Source organism: Dromaius novaehollandiae, chromosome 24, assembly GCF_036370855.1.
Source record: "Dromaius novaehollandiae isolate bDroNov1 chromosome 24, bDroNov1.hap1, whole genome shotgun sequence".
NCBI lineage: Eukaryota > Metazoa > Chordata > Aves > Casuariiformes > Dromaiidae > Dromaius > Dromaius novaehollandiae.
In genome coordinates this window covers 6,959,572-6,977,620 of record NC_088121.1, presented here as the reverse complement: position 1 = coordinate 6,977,620, position 18,049 = coordinate 6,959,572, and the positions used below count along the sequence as shown (strand labels likewise).

The window sequence follows — 18,049 nt, the reverse complement described above, 5'->3', positions numbered from 1 at the left end:
GTTGGGAAACGCGCGGGGGGAGCGGCGACCGCAGCGCTTCACACGCGCAGGTTAAGGAATGACACCCCCTGCGGCCGCCACCGTTGGTAATGGTTTAATGCAAACTCCCCTGGCTGAAATTGTACATCTCGTGTGAAATACCAGAGCACAGGAGACCCCGAATTAACTCCAATCATTGTACTGTGAAAATAAGCTGAAAAATATGCTGAATAAATACATACACCTTTTCAGCATCTTCTCAGTAATTGGCCTCTGAAGTCCCTTCCTTTGGTAACAGCATGCGAGTCATTTGTTCGTGACTGCAGTAACAAGAATTGTTAGCTAATTTTTTACTTTTCGAACTGATCGTCTATGCCTGGATTTTTCTCCCTTTGGTGTGCGTGAGTGTGCAGCGTTCAAACAGACCTCGAAAGCACATGGAAAGCAGCAGAAAAGGGTCTGTGTCACTTTCCTGGGGTCCATTCAAACCCTAAGATCCTCTGTCCAAACATACACGCCTAAAGCGATGAGCAATTCTGCCTGCGTTAATATGCCCAGTACTAGATGAAGCAGATGGTAGAGTCTGGAGGCAGAGAGAGCTTAGATGAGGAAGACTTTTTTTCTAAAAACAATTTTTGATATTGATCTACTGCTTGTGAAACGTACTAGTCTGGCAAACCCAGAAAACAGAAGTTTCTAGTAAGCAGAGCTCATAGACAACGGCAGAAAAGGTTCCTCCCCGTTTGCCCACCAACATGTATAAACCACGATTCTACTCTAGACAGATCTTTATACCCATCAGTTCACCACAGTCTCATGGCACTTTCTAACCACACACTTCTATCAGCCTCGCCCCCCTGCAGAAGTGTCTACAGTGGAGTGTTTTCTTTGGTAATTTCAAATAATGGGAATACTGAAAATTCATCTCCTCTAAGTACCAGAGAAAAGTTGTTTTACAGTGATGGCTCATTCAAGTTAGATGCAAAGAAAATTATCAAAACAATCACTAAAAACTGGAATGAAGCCATCAAAACCACTGGGGCCTCTGCACTGTTACCAGATGATTAGAGCTTTTGACAAACTTAATATGGGATAGAGCTGACCTGATTCAGCAATAAAGCCCTCCTGGCAGATCTATTTGTTCTCAGCCTTCCCTTTCTTAGATTTTATCTACACATACTGACCCGGTCTGAATTTGTCTGGGTATACATGCTCCCTTCTAGCTGCAGTAATAGAAGATAGGGAGGGTATTTTTTATCTCTTCAGTCTAATCTCAGAGTAAAATATAATAAGCATATTCTTCCTTTAGCTAACAGGAAGCACCTAGATGGCCACTGCTGCTGCTTTAAACTTCATGATACATTTCCAATGAATGCAAAGAGGTAAGGAATCAGATGAACTTCAGACTCTTACTACTGAGTTTCAACTGGTATTACACTTAACTGTTATGACTCCTGGAGCCAGCTCCCTGATCGATTTTGTATTTGGAATAGTGTCCAGAAATGATTCTCTAATGTCCATTCCTGTATATGCAGTGGATGGAAATGGGCTTCCAGCTACTTGGAGAGAGAGCTTGTGACTTGCCTCCAAAAAGCTGGATTTCCAGTCCAAGAAAGCATTTCTGTAAAGCCAACCGAGCAGTGAAGTTTCAAGTAAATCGCATATCCAAGAAACGGTGGATGAGGAGAAGAATCAGAAATGAAGGCACAAAATCTCCTCCCAAATTCTACAGCAACATTCCTAGATATTACCTGCAGTATCAGAGAGGGAGATCTTCCAGTAGTGGAGTCTTAAAATATCATTAAAAAATCAATATCCAAATAGCTTTGATCAATTCCTTGGAGACTTTCAGTAGCATTCCCTGCTTCCACTCAAAGTCAGCAGTGAGTGGGGCCAGGGAAAGATCCTTCTTGTGAAGCATGGCTCTAGGGGTCAAGAAAGGACACTGCGATATAACGGGTCCCTTTGGTGGTTGGAAGGCCTTCGTGATAGTGGGTCAGGCGTCCTGGATGCATTAGGGTCCAGCCTTTCCGTGGAGCTCGAATGGAGCAATTGTAGCGCAGGAATCGGCAGCCTCCTCCCTGAGAGGAACAAAACAAGAGAGGCATCAGTTTGGTAAAAGCATGTCAGGGAAAGGACCTCTGCCTTCTCCTGGAGGCCCTTCTGAAAGCGTGGGAAGGTGCTCGGAGAATCTCTTGCCGCAGGTGTTCAAAAATCTGCTATCCTAACTGAGTCATTAATTGCATTCCTTGATGTGAAACCCAGATATGGATAAAGGAAGGGTTTCCCAGAAGGATGGTATTGCATAGTCTGGCTCTTGACACACCCACAAACACTTACCTCGTAGTCTATTCCAACTCGGTTCAGAGCAATGTTAATGGTAAAGGTGGAAGCATCATGATGAGGCACCAGAGAGGGCTGCTCATCAGGTTTGTAGCGAACTACAAAGGCTAGCTCAAACTGAGTCTGCAGGGGAGAAGAACAAAATACACACGTTACAGGGCTGTAGTATTCCATAGTTACTGAGCTCCAGGCATGGTGTTAACATTTACATTGTATTTCACCGCTAAGAGGGAAGAGACGCAGTAAGTCAGGAGAATGTTCTCTCAAAAGTGTGTATTTCCTGATGCATATACTGATGTCACACTGCAGGGTCAGTTCCTCCATACTGGGAAATAGCATGCATATCGGTAGAAGAATCTAGGGGGCTTCCCTTTGCACAGTCACAATAGTAGGAGGTGCCAAAGTATACCTACCTTGGTATAGTATCCTGGGTACAGTTTCTCTGTGATGGGTGCAATATAGTCTAGAAGAAACTTATACCACTCTCTTTCAAAGCCAATTTGGTTCATGTGGATGTCAATAGTTGGGACATTCTCATATCCCCCTTGTATTCTGCTGTCCTGAAATTGAATCATCAAAATATCTGTGAGAATGGGCACCTTGGACTTCAAGTATGAAAAGTAGTTGTTTCTGGTAATTACAAATAATATAAGGTTTATTCATCAGGATTTTCAGGATGGAAAACTCATTCCAAACATTAATTAAACCCACAAGGTAAACAATATTACCATCAGAAGGGCTGAACATTGTAGCTTCAGAGGATACTACAAAGGACTCAGAAAAAACAATTCACATATGAGAACGTGCACAAAATCTCAGAGTTAATCAGGAGCAAAATTAGGACTACTGCCTCCAGTTTCCTGGTTTAACTGCTGCATCTAATGTCATCCTAGAGGAGACACTGCTGCCACAAACACTCATGGAAAATGGTGTGACGTAGAAACCAAGAAGCTCCTGCTTTTTCTTACCGTATTGTCACCTGTGGACCACTGGCCATAATGTTCCATTTCTTCCACCAGCTCATCACATGCAGCCTCAGTGAATATGGGGAACCAGTAAACATCTGGGCAGGGCTAGGAAAAAGTGGAGAGGTGAGAATGGCAGAAACAAGTGCAGGTGCTTGAGAAAAGAGGAGTTAAACTAGACAGATGGTAGATAGGGTCAGATTAAGTGGAAAGTAACTAAAATATTGAAGATAGAAATTCGCCTTCCGATTCACGTGCCTCACTTCTACTTAAAGACAGCTGAACGGGTACTTCTAAAAGAATGATTTGGCCCTAAAAATACTTTCAAGGTCATGTTTCCTCTGGATCTGAAAGACTTCGAGGTAGTGCTGAGCTGCTTACCTCCGAGAATGAGAATGGTAATAATACAAGCATTATCCTGATGCTAATCTCCTATTCTGATGGATAAGAGCAATGTTTTCTTACCACTTCCACCAATTTCCCTTTCAGAGCTGCTGTGTAGTTTTCATGGATGTACTTTTCTCTCCAGTCCTGCAGTTAAAAGATAAGCAAACTAGTCATTTTTGTACAGCCTGGCTAAAGAGGCAATGAAAGGCCAAGCACTGCAGCAGCAGTATTTCACAGGCTTTGGAGATCTAGATGTTTTTATGAATCACATAAACACCCTCCCTTTAAATTCTGTGACTGTGCTCCTCATCCCACCTGAGAGACATCATACAACAAAGCCTGGATCTTCCTTCTCAGCGAAGCTGATCATCAGATCTTCACATCCCACACTGCTAGGCCTGCTGAGCATGCTGGTTATCTCACCTCGGGATTGCTGAATATTTGCCAGAGGTCATTGTGGAGATGAGTTGTCTGATAATTCTCCAGAGAGAGTATGTGCCCAAACTGATGCCGATTCGTCAAGTACATGAAGACTCCCTGCAGGACAAAGGGAAACAGTCAAGCTGTGTTTCCAGGCCTCACACTCCTGTGAGCCATTATGAAATATAAGCACTGGACAGTTCTCCAGTGATGACGGCGCTAAGGTGTTTATCTACTCATTCTTTCTCCCATGGGCCTTCACTTTAATTTCCACCCTGGCTAAGAGGAACTCTGAAAGGTTACAGCCAGAGCCAGCAATCCTGTGCCTGTCATCAGCCAGGGATGGAAGCAGAGTAGAGCAGGTGCCCTAAGATGAGGTTCTTCCTTTTTCTCCTGCTGTCCTCATTTAGAACAGCCCTAAATAGGCCCAAGAACAAAAATGTGATCTGCATTTAATAGTCCCTGGCTCTGAGTGGTTTCACAGCAAGACAGAAATCCCACACTGTTCCAAGACTGCATAGAATCAAGTAATGCCAATGCATCCTGTCCCATGTCCTGGCAGAGATGAACACCTTGAAACCACTTTATCTTGTCACCTCCACCGTGGCATGCAGTCCTCCGCTGCCAGCTTCTCTCTCCTCAACTGACCTGATTCCGAACGTTGTGGCAGAAAGCCATGTCAGCATCCAGCTTTCCACTGTGGAAGAGATCTCCCTGGTCAAGCTCTGATCGCAGAGCGTTGGCTTTAACCATGTAAGCGCCACTGATATAGGGAACGTTCCAAAGCCCGCTGAAACACAGAAGTAGGAGACTAAGACATGAAATGACAATAAGAAAGAAACTGCAGGACTCAATGGGATGGCAGGCAGCACTGCAATATCAGCCAGGTTAGCCAAAATGAGCCAACTCAGATCAGTAGGAGAAACCACACCAACAGGAATTGTCATTCCAGGAAAAACCAGTTATATTGCCAGAGCTTTTAAACAGCACAAATCCTAGTCTGCTGTGAAAGCAATTAATTGCTACTGTGTGTTTCTGTTAGGGACATAATTAATGGCTTGAGCCTCTTCCCAGAGAGATCAACACAATTTTTTTCCAATGATTTAAAATAACTGAATCAGCCAAAAGTGCATAAGCTGATTTCCAGCATTTATTGTGCATACACTGACCTAAAAAAAGGGCTCCTCCTCAAGAATATAAATGAAACAATAATACTATTTTGTGAATCTTTCATCCAAGGATCACCTACTGTTTTATGAAGACTATCTGATAAAGATTAGAAAGCTTTTACGGGATTTTAAGAATCACACTAGCTATAATTTGCAGGTGAGAAAACATGACATGAATAAAATGAAGCAACTTCAGCTGTCAGAACTCTCATCCCCTTACTCTGATCCTAAGGAAGTCTGCCTGAAGTGCGTATGGTCTCTGTACAGCGGAGAACACATAGCAGGTTCCAATAGGAAACAGACTTCTTTTCCCTTTTTATATACAAGCACAGTTGCGTTTGATGATTATGTGCAGCAGCAAGCTTTATATTTAAGGGACTCTATCAGTAAGAAACTCTTTGTATACTCACACCCTCCGCCTTTGAACAATATCCACATAATCTTCCGAGCGGGCATAGTACCCATCAGGGCTCAGCGCTCCCCAGAAATTTGACCACAACTTCTCATGCCGACTTACCAGTGGGGCAATCACCAGCCTGTAAGCACAAAAGAAAAGGGAATTGCAAGACAGGATGTTACTATAGGAAGGAAGAGAAAAGATTTACAAACCACAGAACTGTAAGGGTCAGATTCTCCCTCACTTACGCAACTGCTGCTCCTACTAACTCTGGTGGAATAAAATTCTACTTAAGCAAGGGCAAATACCATCACAATCTCATATATAACTGCATCCAGCAGCAGGTCTCCTAGAATCTGATTTGTTCTAGTCACTATATAAAGGCAAAGCTAGGGAAGATTTACATCCATTGCCTAAAATTCAGGGACCAGCCACTACTGTAAAAAAGGATCAAATAAGAGGCATTTGCCGAACATTCCATCCCCAGCAGTGTTCACCTAGTGCCTTATGCATCTCACAGTGATAAAAGATCTCACCATAATCCAGTAAGGATTACACAGACCAAAGAACTCACTTGTTCTGTTCAATCAGGATCCTTAGAGTCTCCGTGTTCTTCAGAACTATGTCAGCATCCAAACTAAAGTAATAGTCACAGTCAGGATCCTTTCTGCACAAATCCCTATGGCCAGAGAGCAAAAAAAGTCAGGTGAAAATTATCCTAGGACAGAGTAAGAAGAGGGACAGAACAAGAAGAATTTTCCCATGGTCTGGCCTAAGGGTCTTCTTTTAGGCATTCAGAGAAGTCAAAATTCAGTTAAATGTAACAACCCAGAGGGCTAGCCTAGTAAAAGCACATCAGTTTCAGCAGCCAACAGCACACATGAAGATGTAGCCAGCACCACATCTAGCCAACTTTGTTTTCTCAGCACAAATGGGTACCAGTGGGTACCCATTTAAAGTTGCCCCAAATCCAGACCTGAGCTCCAACTTATACCTCCTGATCACAGCAAGATACTCTGCTACTACCTGACTGAAAGAAGAGAAACATCCGCTTAACAGTGATGATTCTCAAAAAAAAATGCACTGCTTTAGCTTGCCTGGACACAAGCTGACCCTAGGAGCCCTCAAGTTTGGCCTCTTCACTTACATGCCCAAGTTACGTGCCTCAGCATTCTCCACCTCATCATCTGGCCCAATCACTTTGATGGCAAGATATTCTTCACCGTGCTCCTCAATAAATGAGTCCACCTGCGTCAGGTGATGTTGTTCCTATGCCAAAAGAAGAATAAGGAAAAACAGGTGACATGAGCTCATCTCAGGCTGCTCAGTTCTCGAGAATGCCAAACCAGGTGAGCAACAGCTCTTTCCATCTGTACATCCTTACTGCTGGATGGAGCTATCTTACAGGTGCCTTTGCAGATGGCACTGCAGTTTCAGAGCCTGGCAGCCTAATCAAAGGTTGCAAAGGTGACTGAGGGACAGTAGGTAAGCATTTTCCCAGCATTTGCTAAAACCATCACAGGCCAACTTTACTTACATGGTTGTGAATGAAGAGCTGGATCCGTTGTTTTGGGTAATGGAGGTTACGAAGCCGCAAGAAGAACTGGGAGAGGAATGGAGTGGGCTGCTCGATGAAAATGCCAATCAGAATCAGTGGCAATGCATCATCCTACATTCAGTGAGAAGTGGAGAGAGGTGGTGGCTCATGTACAACACAAAAACACAAGATCTCATTGTAACACCTGTTTTGAGTGCTTGGGATACGCATCAGCCTTACCTTAAACCCTGTGAGGCTTCGCAGGCCTTCATCACACACAGTGCAGCCGGTCTCAAATGTCCATATTTGAGGAATGTAGTTTCCCAGGTAGTTCAGCTGCAGCTGCAAAAGGAAATTTGCCATGTTCCACATACAGGGCAGAGGAGTTTCTTCGCTTCCACCCCATGGTGTGAGATCAGATTCCATCAGAACTTTACCTTCTTCCTGGACTAAAAAATCTGAAAAGCATGACAGCCTGAGGGTCTAAGTACAAGCTGATCTTTGAACCAGACCCATGTTGCTGCTATGCCCTTGGACCATGGATGCAGGAAAAGTCAGTGTGTGGGAGGATAGTAGCCTGATACACTCAAGCACAAAGGGTCACTTTGCAACAAACTCATACCAAACTTTTCTCTCGGGCTCCTGCTTACCTTGGTGGGTCCATTTCCATGAATCACCACAGGCAGAGTGTCATATAACAAGTTTCTTGCTCTCACTCGTGCATTTTCAAACTTCAGAACCACCTCATCTGGAAATCACATTGCCATCATGTTATCAGACAGCTTTTATTAATAATTAGCAACACAATGCCTTGTTCCTACTGAACAATTGCTAGAAGATGAAAGCATGGACCTGGACAGCCATATATAAGTAGTTTGGGGACTACAGACTATATCCAGGAAGGAGAGAAAATGTTCAGAACAGTAGACTAGTTCAGGTTTAAGCTCCAGTCTTTCATTCCCATAATGCGCACAAGAGCCAAAAACTACACTGCCTTACCATATTTTACCTGATTAAATAAATACGGGTTGAAGCAAGACAATACACTGAAAACATTAGGCAGTAGTCCCAGGAGAATAGGGGACTGATATCCACTGATCCCATTAGCCAGAACTAGAGTAATCAGCTGGTCAGAAGCCTGGTGTGGGTCAGCGAGCACTCACTGGCAGTATCTGGCTGCATCTCACCTTCTATGTCATTCCAGATACTGTTCTGAAGCGGAAAGAGAGGCAGGCCCTAGGCAGGGTTGTGTGTTATTACTTGCAGTGAAGTCCCTCCCAGTCTCAATCCCCAAGGCTAATGCAATCCGACATGCTTGGAGATCAAAGTGGCAAGGAGGTGTAAGATGGAAAACCCGACCTGCATTCCCCCAAGTGAAGAGGGAATTACAGTCGGAACCTAGCTGGCTGCAGTGAAATTGCAAATAAATCCCAGGACTCTGGCAGAGACTTTTAACTGGGGCTTGTTCTTCAGGGACAAGAATTTCTGAAATTTAATCTCTTCAACCACATCACAGCTTTATTTCTGGTGTCAGCATTCAGTTGCATTCCAAGGAGATGAGAGCCTCTTCTTCCATCTCACCTAATGCTCCATTCAGGTTCTGGAAGATCCTGCTTCTTTGGTCTAGACTGATGTTGATACTTTCCTTTAGAAGAGTGAGATAAATAACCTTAATTAGAACACAAGCAGGTACCCATTCTTTACATGTGACAGATTCTATGCTAAGTAAAGATACACCACATTCCTGTAATCATTTTCATATTCTCAAAGCCCTGAAGCCTAAAAACACTCCCAGCTAATCCTCATTTTCATTTGAATTTGAAACAATTCACCATTTCTAAAAGAGTTTAAACATGTTATATTAGGCAAAACCATATAAACAAACACTTTAAAGCAGCTTTGGGAGTGCCAATAACGCAGAAATATGTAGCGTATTAATGAAGCACACTTGCACCACAGTCATATAAAACCCGTGTATAATATGCAGGAATGCCAAGACAGCAAAAATATCTGCTGTGAAGGCAGTTTCTTGCTATCTATCCACAGGGCTAGAGTTACCCCAAATATTGCCCCAGGTGCCAGTGTCAAACCAAAACATAAGGCCAGCTTATGCAATCTCTGTTTTTATCCCCTGCTGCAAGTCACACTCTGACTGGATTTTTGTCACACTAAAAACAAGCTCTGACTTAACAGAGTTCAGCATCCCTCCAGGCATCTGTTAAGATTGATTACTAGAAAGGACGGCAGGGCGCTAACATCCGGTGTCTGAATGCCAAGTCAGTGGAATTACTCAGCCTTTGTGTGGCATAGGGCCAGAACTGCAGATGAGACTATTAAAGGAGTTGTTCATGTTAAAATATCATGGGCCACACTCAGACTTGGGGAGGTAAAAAAGTGCAGCTCCCTTTCTAATCAATGTGAAGGCGCTCTCCTATTTTTAGTGACTCCCCCTGAGTTTACTGTTACAGTTTCACTTCTTAGTTTGCAAGCATTTGTGGCATCCCTCACAAACAGCCTGCACTGTGTTACACAGAGCTGGGCAGGGACAACGGAAGTAGAATCATCCTGTGGGCTGGATTAATGTTTACTACAGTATGACACATGGTGCTGGAACACATTATGCTTCCGGGGTCCATTCTAGTCTTCAGTATGATGTTACGCGGCATGCTACATAGGCTGATGCAATTTTGAGGACCAGGATCTGGAGGTATTTGCTGAAGGCAGTGGCAGCCTCTTCATTCCAGTAGGGCTACCCAATGTGATGCCTATGATTCCTGTCCTGTGGCATATCAGCAGCTGCAAAGCTGTGAATCTCTGTCCCTTGCATCACCTCAAATCTGCTCAGGCCTTATCTGCCCCTGTACCTACAATGTACTTCAGTGCTAGGCTGCGTATGTCTTAAGTTAGTACTGCAGTCTGCAGGGAAGATACACACTTAAAGTTTGGATTTCACATCCCCTGGGAGGAGACTGATTGGTTCCAGGACAATCGACAGCTTTAAACATCGGCACATACATATATTAGTATGAGTCTACAATGAGACTTGCTTTAAGATACCTGTGTTCCTAGTCAAATTTTAAGCCTAAAGATAAAAACTGCTAATAACAGAACAAAGGGTGTGGCTGCTAAACTGCAAATTTGCACAAGGGAAATGGATAACAGGATATACTAGTGGCCTCTTCTGTGTAAGGCTGCCAGAGCAGGCATTACAAGGCAACACATACATGGTTAACTTCTTTTACTGTCAGCAGAGATGCTGCATGGAAACAGCTCAGCTGCCATGCTTCTCAGACAATTCCTCGTAACACCAAAATTCAGGTACACTTACCCGTTTTTCTGGATCCAAGAAGATAGTGGTATAAAAGAGCTGGTCACTGTCATCGTCTTCTCCCTTCCACTCTTCGACAAGTTTATTCAGGTTTGGAGCATAGCCTATGAAGCCTGCAGGAATAAGGATGAAGAGAAACACAGTATTTCAGTCCAGACAACCCAAAAAGGAAAGTACTCATGAATACACATACTCACTCCTTTCACACAAAGTCTCACTCCATCCTGTGGTGCAGCAGAGACATATCAGCTTTCAGTAAAAGCATGCATAAATCACCCTTCCCAGCATGGAATGACACTGGGATAGAACCCTTAATCTTCAGCATCAGAAAAACTCAGATACCCATCCCCTGAAAAATCAGTCTCACTGCAAATAGTTAGCAGGTTCCTATCCTCTAGACGTGATTCATAGCTATGTCCCTTCCTGCAGGAAAAAGACAGGCGCATAGCTGGTCTCTCTCTCTCTCTTACCTCCAGAGCCCAGGAAGCGCTTTCCATCTCGCACCTGAGGGTACTTGGCTTCCAACTTTCTGTCAGGATAGATGTAGTTCTCTGCTGAGAAGACAACTTTGCTCTTGGCTTGTTTGAACTTCTTCAGCAGCTCCGTAGGGCCCGATGCAAAGAGCACATCATAGCTAGAGTAAAAGATAGACAAAAAAGGACAGAAAGGAGTGGAGTCAGGAAAACAGGTCAGTGAGAAAAGCAACTAGAAGCAGGGGATTCATTTAGAATCCCCTTCTTTTAGTTCTGCTTCACAATATTATATTTTTGTCATAATTACAACTAACTAAAGTGCAATCTTACTCATAGAGTGGAAGATGTTACTTAGAAATCAACAGGAAACACGGATGGATCTCAAGAATACAGACAGTCCACTGACTGTCTAAAAGCAGGATCAAACAGGTTTACACTGCCCCAAGGGAAGTTACTTTAAACATTTTTAAGCATTTCCACTGCTGGAGATTCCACAGTGTCTAGACGCAGCCTATTCCCATGCTTAACCGTTCTTACTTTTAGATAGTTTTCACCAGTAATGAAAACAAGTCTTCCAAGCTGAAAAGCAGGCTGATCTTGTCTTGTTTTTCCACCTTTTGGTATTGTGAATCACTGATGCCCTCACTCTTTGTAATAACCTTTCACTTGCCAGAAGAAAGATTTATTCTGCCACTCCTTTGTACCCACGCTCCTTCTTTCCACACTTAAAAAAATCCCCCCACAGGTCATGCTTTTTACATCTTTTGGCATCTCGCCACTCTCCACAGAGCTCTCTGCAGTTCTTCAGAGGTGGGGACCTATGCTGGACACCAGCCCCTGGATATTGGACTCCAGTCATTGTCTCCTCAGCACCGAGCAGAACTGACTAATTCCCAGTGCTCCCAGAATGAGATCTGCATTCTCTGCAAGAGATTTGCATACTTCAAACTAACTTTTGGTGAGTGAAAAAGTTGCTCATTCCAGAGATGAATCATTCCCTAGCCTTCTAAATACACGCAGACACTCAGAGCTGCAAAAGATGTCCCTGTCATGGGAGCTAGATACACACTTGTGTCCCAGCCCTGCTTGTTTCTGGGCACAGGAAAAGGCATTGAGACTCCATCCCATCATTTTCCCTGTTCACATTTCTCTGGCCAACTAATTGTGTTGCAGTCTGCCTCACAAATAATTCCCCTGAGAAAGGCCTGCCTAGATCCACAGAACTTGTCTGTTTGTTCTCTGGAGATAGAGGCAGCCAAATTCCCCCCTGGCAGAAACAGGTATAATGCTATCAACTTTATAGAAGAGTTGGAATCAGCCCATTGTGGACAGACCTTCCCAGCTGCCACAGATGCAGCTCACATCAACACTCAGGAAACTACAGAGAATTCAGGAGGAAAAAATGCAGGAGATATGGACACATCTTCCACAAGCAACTGACTTCATAGTTAGTTTCTTCTTAGTAAGAACCTGTCCAAACAGCCTTATAATTCAGTTCATAGCAAATCCTTTCCAACCCATTACCTTTCTATGAAAAGGATGATCAAGTCTTCCTTATCTGCATACTCCTTTAAAGCTGATTTCAAGAGACGGACCTTCTGCCCACCTCCTGCTGGCTTCTTATCATCTCCACCCCGCCACTCCTCATCCAGCCCTAGCACCTAAAGGAGACAGGCAAAAGGTCTACTGAACAGGTCATTTTCCCAGCAAGACTTACAGAAAAGGACCAGAACTCACAGCCTCACCAGTCCTGATTACTCCCAATGCAAAACACAACAACAACAACAACAAATTTCAGGATGGAGGCACTAGGCATATATGTCAGTCTTTGAACTCTCCTCTGAAATGGAGAGTCAGACTAACATGTAGCACAGTAGAAAAGCACTCTCAGCAACAGTGACAGGAGCTTCCCACTTTGCACCATTATGCTTCAGCATTGCAATGGAAATGCGTCTAGGGGCTCCCCTGAGCAGGACATGGATCTCATCTGAAGCCACTATTGGGGATGGTGTAAGAAAGATGGCCAGAAATGCCAGCTGCCACAGTATCTCTCAGACAGCTGAAAGGGCATGTCCTCTCTTGGGCTTTTGTTTAATTACTTTGTGGCCAAGTCTTATCCATTCCACACTCATAGGAGTGCCCATTTCAAAATTCCCTCCCACCAACTACTACTGGGGCTGTTGGCCATCACCTGGACTTTGTAGTTGAAGAACTGGGCTGATCTTCTGAAGCGTCTGAATCCCTCAGTTTGCTTGGTGGCAACAGTAAGAACGAGCAGGTTTTCTGCTTGCAAGAGAAAGCACAAGAGACATACGATCAGCTTGCTTGTTTTCACAGCCCGCTGTTTCACATTTAACAAAGAAGCTTTACTATCAGACACTGAGCCAAAGTAGGAACTGTTATTCTTAGAGTTACTTGACAGATTTGACAAAGGGAGGTCATTAGGAGTAAAACTCAGCCATTGAGAAGTAAAGTGACTTTCCCAGTATCACACTTCAAGTTAGTCACGAAGTCAGGAAGAGAACCTAGGAGTCCTGACTTTCACTTAAACAGCCACTGCCATTCATGGACAGAGGTTATGTCTGCTCTACATAACATTGACAGCTGTCCAGGTTCATTTTAAATCAGGCAAGGGAGGCAGTCAAGCCAAGAAGCAACCATACTCTGCTGAGAAGCGAACAGCTTGCTTAGACCTCACCCAGTTATCTGTACACTGTACAATCTTAAGCACTGTAGGTGCTCTCACTGCCCACAAAGCTTTGGCTCGGGAAGAAAATCAGCTTCAAATCCCAGTTATTTGCTGCCTACATTATTGGCAACACCTACAGGGGAAAAAAAAAAAGACAGCATAGAAATAGACAGTGTTTTTTCACTGGAGTAACTAACTACCATATGGGACATAACATAGTAAAGGTGCCCAAAACTTGCAGTGTTTGATTGAAGAACCCAAAACTAACTGCAGTGCAACTAAGGCTGCTCCTTTGTTTTATACTTGTGCAGCAGAGATTAGAACTTGGTCCTGGGTATAAAATGGAGAAAATATGAAATTTAATTGAGTTAGGAGCTGGAAAATGAAAATACAATTTATTGAGTGCTTTTTTTTACCCTGCTAGTGCAAGCTACAATTCTCCAGTTTGAAGGAAATTAAACTTGAAAATAAAAAAATAGAACCACCACAAAATGTCCATTTGGAAGTCATGCATTTAGTACAATTGGCTTCCTGTCCCCCACAGAGTTGCACTCAGCATTGACTGCATGTAAGGAAGACCAAAATTAGGTTAAGTGTTATTATTCTCCCTCCACAGCTGCTCCAATTTTCTACTGCATTCCACAGGTGTTTTTCAGATTTTTCCATACATACGCAATGTGAATTTAATTCTGCCATCACTTGCATCAAGATTCTACTCCCAATCTTGTCGTTTAAAAAAAGATATAGCTAAATCTTGAAGTTCTCTTCCAGAAGTTTCTCCAGTGTACCACTGGAATATGAATTTTCTGTGGAGGTCCTGGTTTCTTTCTTGTTATGATTAAATACTCTACTTCATCTTAATACATCTACTTTGGTAGGAATTTGTATAGGCTCTGGCAACAGCGTGTTTAAATATGAATCCTGCCATCCAATTTTGACACCGGAAAATACCAGGAATAACTGAAAGGACATTTTCTTGGCTTGAGCAGGCTCCTCTTGGAACAATGAACTTTTCAATGGATGTACCAGATGTATCTTCCTAGTGTACCAAACTGATATTCTGGCCACGTGGAGTCCAGTGCCCTAGATAGGCAGGATCTAGGAGCTGGAATCTTAGATAGACCTGACAAGGGTATCACAAGTAAAACATAAGGTTAAGACCAAAGGTTAGGAAGTAAAGAGGATGTTCCCAAGGACAAATCCTTTTCTCCATCAGAATAAAGAGAAGGAGAGACTGAGAGCAGTCAGTAAAAGGTCAGCTTTAACTGTATTTTGTTAGACTTTCATGCAGACAGCCAAAGGACTGACAAGCAAAAGAATTTGAATCCTGTGTTAAGTGCAATTTCTGAAGGCAGATTTTTAGCTATATGAACTGCATTCCTAATCCAGCTCCTTCAGCACACTCCAGTTGTTTGCATCCTGTCTAGTCACAGGGTGCAAACAAATCAGTAAAATATGAGTGTCCTCAGGGAATATGTTAAAGCCATTAAGTTTCTAGCTGTATGAGGGCATGCAGAAAACCATGGCAGCTTGATCAGATGGCTCTGAGCTCACGGTTTCTGAGAAGGTGGAAATCATGCTGCCAGTGAAGAGGGGGCAAATGTGAGCTTGCCAGAGACGAATGTAAAGACAAACATCAAATTCTAGTACCTGAAAAGGGAGGAGAAAGCATATGATAAGGATAATAGAAGAAAAGAGTGACGTTAGCCTGGCTGCTATGCAATTACTTCAGCCTGAATTCTGAGGAATCACATAAATAAATTAGGAATTCATTTTCATGCCACCACCTCAAGAAAGCAACAAACTGTTTATACGTCGTTTGATACGACTGCCAGAAGTTTGCTGGACCAGATGAGAGAGCGAAAGGCTCCAAGGGATGAACAGGAAGTGGTGTCGTATTTCCAAGACAGAAAAGGTTTTACTGTGCAGCATGTGAACTCACAGGAGCATGGAAAAGCCCGCACAGAGACAACAATCCCCCCCACGCAGAATTCATCGTTAAAGATTCTCTTCTCATTACTGATTTGCAGGGAGCTCAGTGTCTGTTCTGAGAAATCTCTGCAGTAGCGAGAGTTTTCCATCCCAAGAGACACTTCTTCAGTTCCAGTACTGGAAGTGCTGTGCTGAGCTGTGCTGCCTCGGCTCCTTCCCCTTTAACCCTTTTTTCTCTTTCTCAAAGTTCTTGCCAAAGACTGACGCAGCTGATAGGCATTTCCAGAGAGCAGTAAACTCTTCTAATTTTTATTTTTTGACTCCCATAGTAAAGGAAACTTTTCATCTAGTTTTTTTTAAATATTGTCTTCTTTCTCCACACTATCAATGCACATTCAGGCTCCTTTCTTCAGACATAAATCACACACAACAGACTGGCAGCTTGGAGCCAGTGGAACTCAGCCAGTTTACACCAGTTGAACACCTGACATACAACCTCCACCATACGAGGACCTTTCTGATCAGGGCAAGACATTCAGTAGCACATAGAGGCATTTTTAAACCTCCAAAAGCAGGTTTATGTTTCCTAATCATCCACATGACAGTTATTTTTCATACGTGGAAATGACAGTTCATTCTGTTAAGCTGGGTCCCCTGGACACACTGACTCCTTGAGCCATGCTGACAATTATAAATGTAAGAAATATATTTAATAACGGAATGACTGCAAAATATGAACACGGTGTGGTTCAACAAAGCAAGCACTGGACTAGGAACCAGGGGAGCTGGACCGTATCACTAGATCTGCTCTGCAGCAGGGAGTCAGCCTTGCTAGCTCTCTATTTTTCCATCTGTATAACGGTAATAAATGACATTTACCACTTGTGAAGTTCTTTAAGCACTACAGACGATTCTGTATGAACAAAGTACTAGTACAGGGACTTAACTCTGGTATCAAGGTCACAATGAAATGATCAAGTAGACTTATGAGTTTTTACAAAGAAAGTGGTAAAAAGTAGTGACGAGATGAGTTCAGTAACAAATTTCAGAGTTATTTACTTCCGCCCTGACTCCACAGGGAAAGCACAGTTGCAGCTGCATTTTTGAACAAGGGATTAATTTATCCCTAGGCTGCGCCTTGGGAAATATTATTGTGCAGCTTCCTGTTAAATAACATTTAACAAAATACCATTAATACTGGGATCAAATAGAAAAATCAGTGCACAAGTTAATAGTGGATAATATAATCTCTGCATTAAATTTACATTTACCAAGGTTTTTTGGTAACAATTTAATTAGAAGTACAAATAATTATGCTTAGAGCTTTTGCAGAGATCTGAAAGAACTTTTAAGGGAGAAGATAAGTATTATTTTCTCATATTACTCTGGGGAAGCTGAAGCACAGAAAAAGTAACTGATTTTTTCTTACAACCATATTGGAAGTAAGCGACTGAACTGGAAAATAATTAATTCCAAATCCCTTTTCCTAACCAACATACCTCACTGTCTTTTCCCAAAGTGGGCCCCAAAAGCTTGTTAAAAGCATGGAAGATCTGAGACGCATAAGAAAGGCAGGATGGCACACAGAGGGGCATTTCTTACTCGTATTTGTCTAACAGTTCTCCTATATGCAGAAATAATACTGCTTTAGTTATGTCTAAAGAATTCCCCTTCCTACTCTTCAACAGATACATTTTAACTTATATTAAAGGGGATTATAAAAGCATGAAGCATAGTTAAGGAAATATTCTAGGTAACAAAATGAAAACTTCTCTTAATTGCCGCTTCTCTCACAAAGACAGAGATAATCGTCTAAACTCCTAAGCAGAACGACAGGACAGTGCATGAACCCCTGTGTCAGCCCGGCTGATCTTCAGTAGCTTCCCTATTCCTCTGCTGTCCTGACAGCTGCTCCTGAGACCAGGTGCCCGCTGCACGTGTGAGGACGAAACCACGCTCTCTTAGGAGCGCCGCGGCTCTCGGGGAGCAGCGGGGCCAGCTCGGGGATCCAACGCGCTCCGCTGCCCGGCTCGTGAGCGGCTCAAGTCCGAAAGCAGGGAGGGCAGACCCGGGCGGGACGCAGCCCAAGCGGCCGCGAGGACCCCGCCGCGGCGGAGCGCTGCCCGAGGCTCCCGCCGCCCCCTCGGCGCCGCGAGTCCCCGGCGCGGACCCCCCTTACCTTCCTGCCCGGCGCCGCCGCCGCCCTCGGCGCCCAGCAGCGCCAGCACCGCGCAGGGCAGCGGCAGCAGCAGCAGCAGCGCCGGCGGCACCATGGAGGCCGCTTCGTCCCCGCCGGGAGCCGCCGCGGGAGCCGATTCGCACCGGGCGCGGCCCCGCTCCGCAGGGACCCGGCGGCTGCAGGAGGCTGCGGGCGCCTCTGCCACGCACCAGACCCGCCCGGCGGGGGCGGGCGGCGGCGGCGGCTCCTCC

At 44.0% G+C, this 18,049-nt stretch overlaps 1 protein-coding gene across 2 annotated transcripts; it reads right to left on the bottom strand.

The window, feature by feature from the left end:
* Positions 1–78: 78 nt before the first annotated feature.
* Positions 79–18,040, bottom strand: PLOD1 (procollagen-lysine,2-oxoglutarate 5-dioxygenase 1). Of its 2 annotated transcripts, none has more exons than XM_026095569.2 (19): positions 17,799–18,040; positions 13,190–13,284; positions 12,523–12,659; positions 10,996–11,159; positions 10,526–10,638; positions 8,779–8,842; positions 7,848–7,945; positions 7,438–7,539; positions 7,198–7,329; positions 6,808–6,929; positions 6,235–6,339; positions 5,674–5,799; positions 4,743–4,884; positions 4,098–4,211; positions 3,753–3,818; positions 3,291–3,395; positions 2,736–2,882; positions 2,320–2,445; positions 79–2,060 (listed from the first exon to the last, which is right to left on the bottom strand). In XM_026095569.2, the coding sequence occupies exons 1-19, from the start codon at positions 17,890–17,892 to the stop codon at positions 1,905–1,907; spliced, it is 2,208 nt and encodes a 735-aa protein (XP_025951354.2). In that variant the 5' UTR covers positions 17,893–18,040; the 3' UTR covers positions 79–1,904. The 2 variants fall into 2 exon arrangements, with proteins under 2 accessions (XP_025951354.2, XP_025951355.2); XM_026095570.2 differs by having other exon boundaries at positions 13,190–13,281; positions 17,799–18,039.
* Between the last annotated feature and the right edge of the window lie 9 nt (positions 18,041–18,049).

Bases quoted from the DNA above. Each gene is read 5' to 3' on its own strand.
- PLOD1 (XM_026095569.2), bottom strand. From the start codon at position 17,892: ATGGTGCCGCCGGCGCTGCTGCTGCTGCTGCCGCTGCCCTGCGCGGTG. The intron at 7,330-7,437 runs GTAAGGCTGATG...CACTGAATGTAG, and splicing joins GAAGCCTCACAGGGTTTAAG to GATGATGCATTGCCACTGAT. The intron at 6,930-7,197 runs GTAAGTAAAGTT...CTTTTGGCATAG, and splicing joins AGCTCTTCATTCACAACCAT to GAACAACATCACCTGACGCA.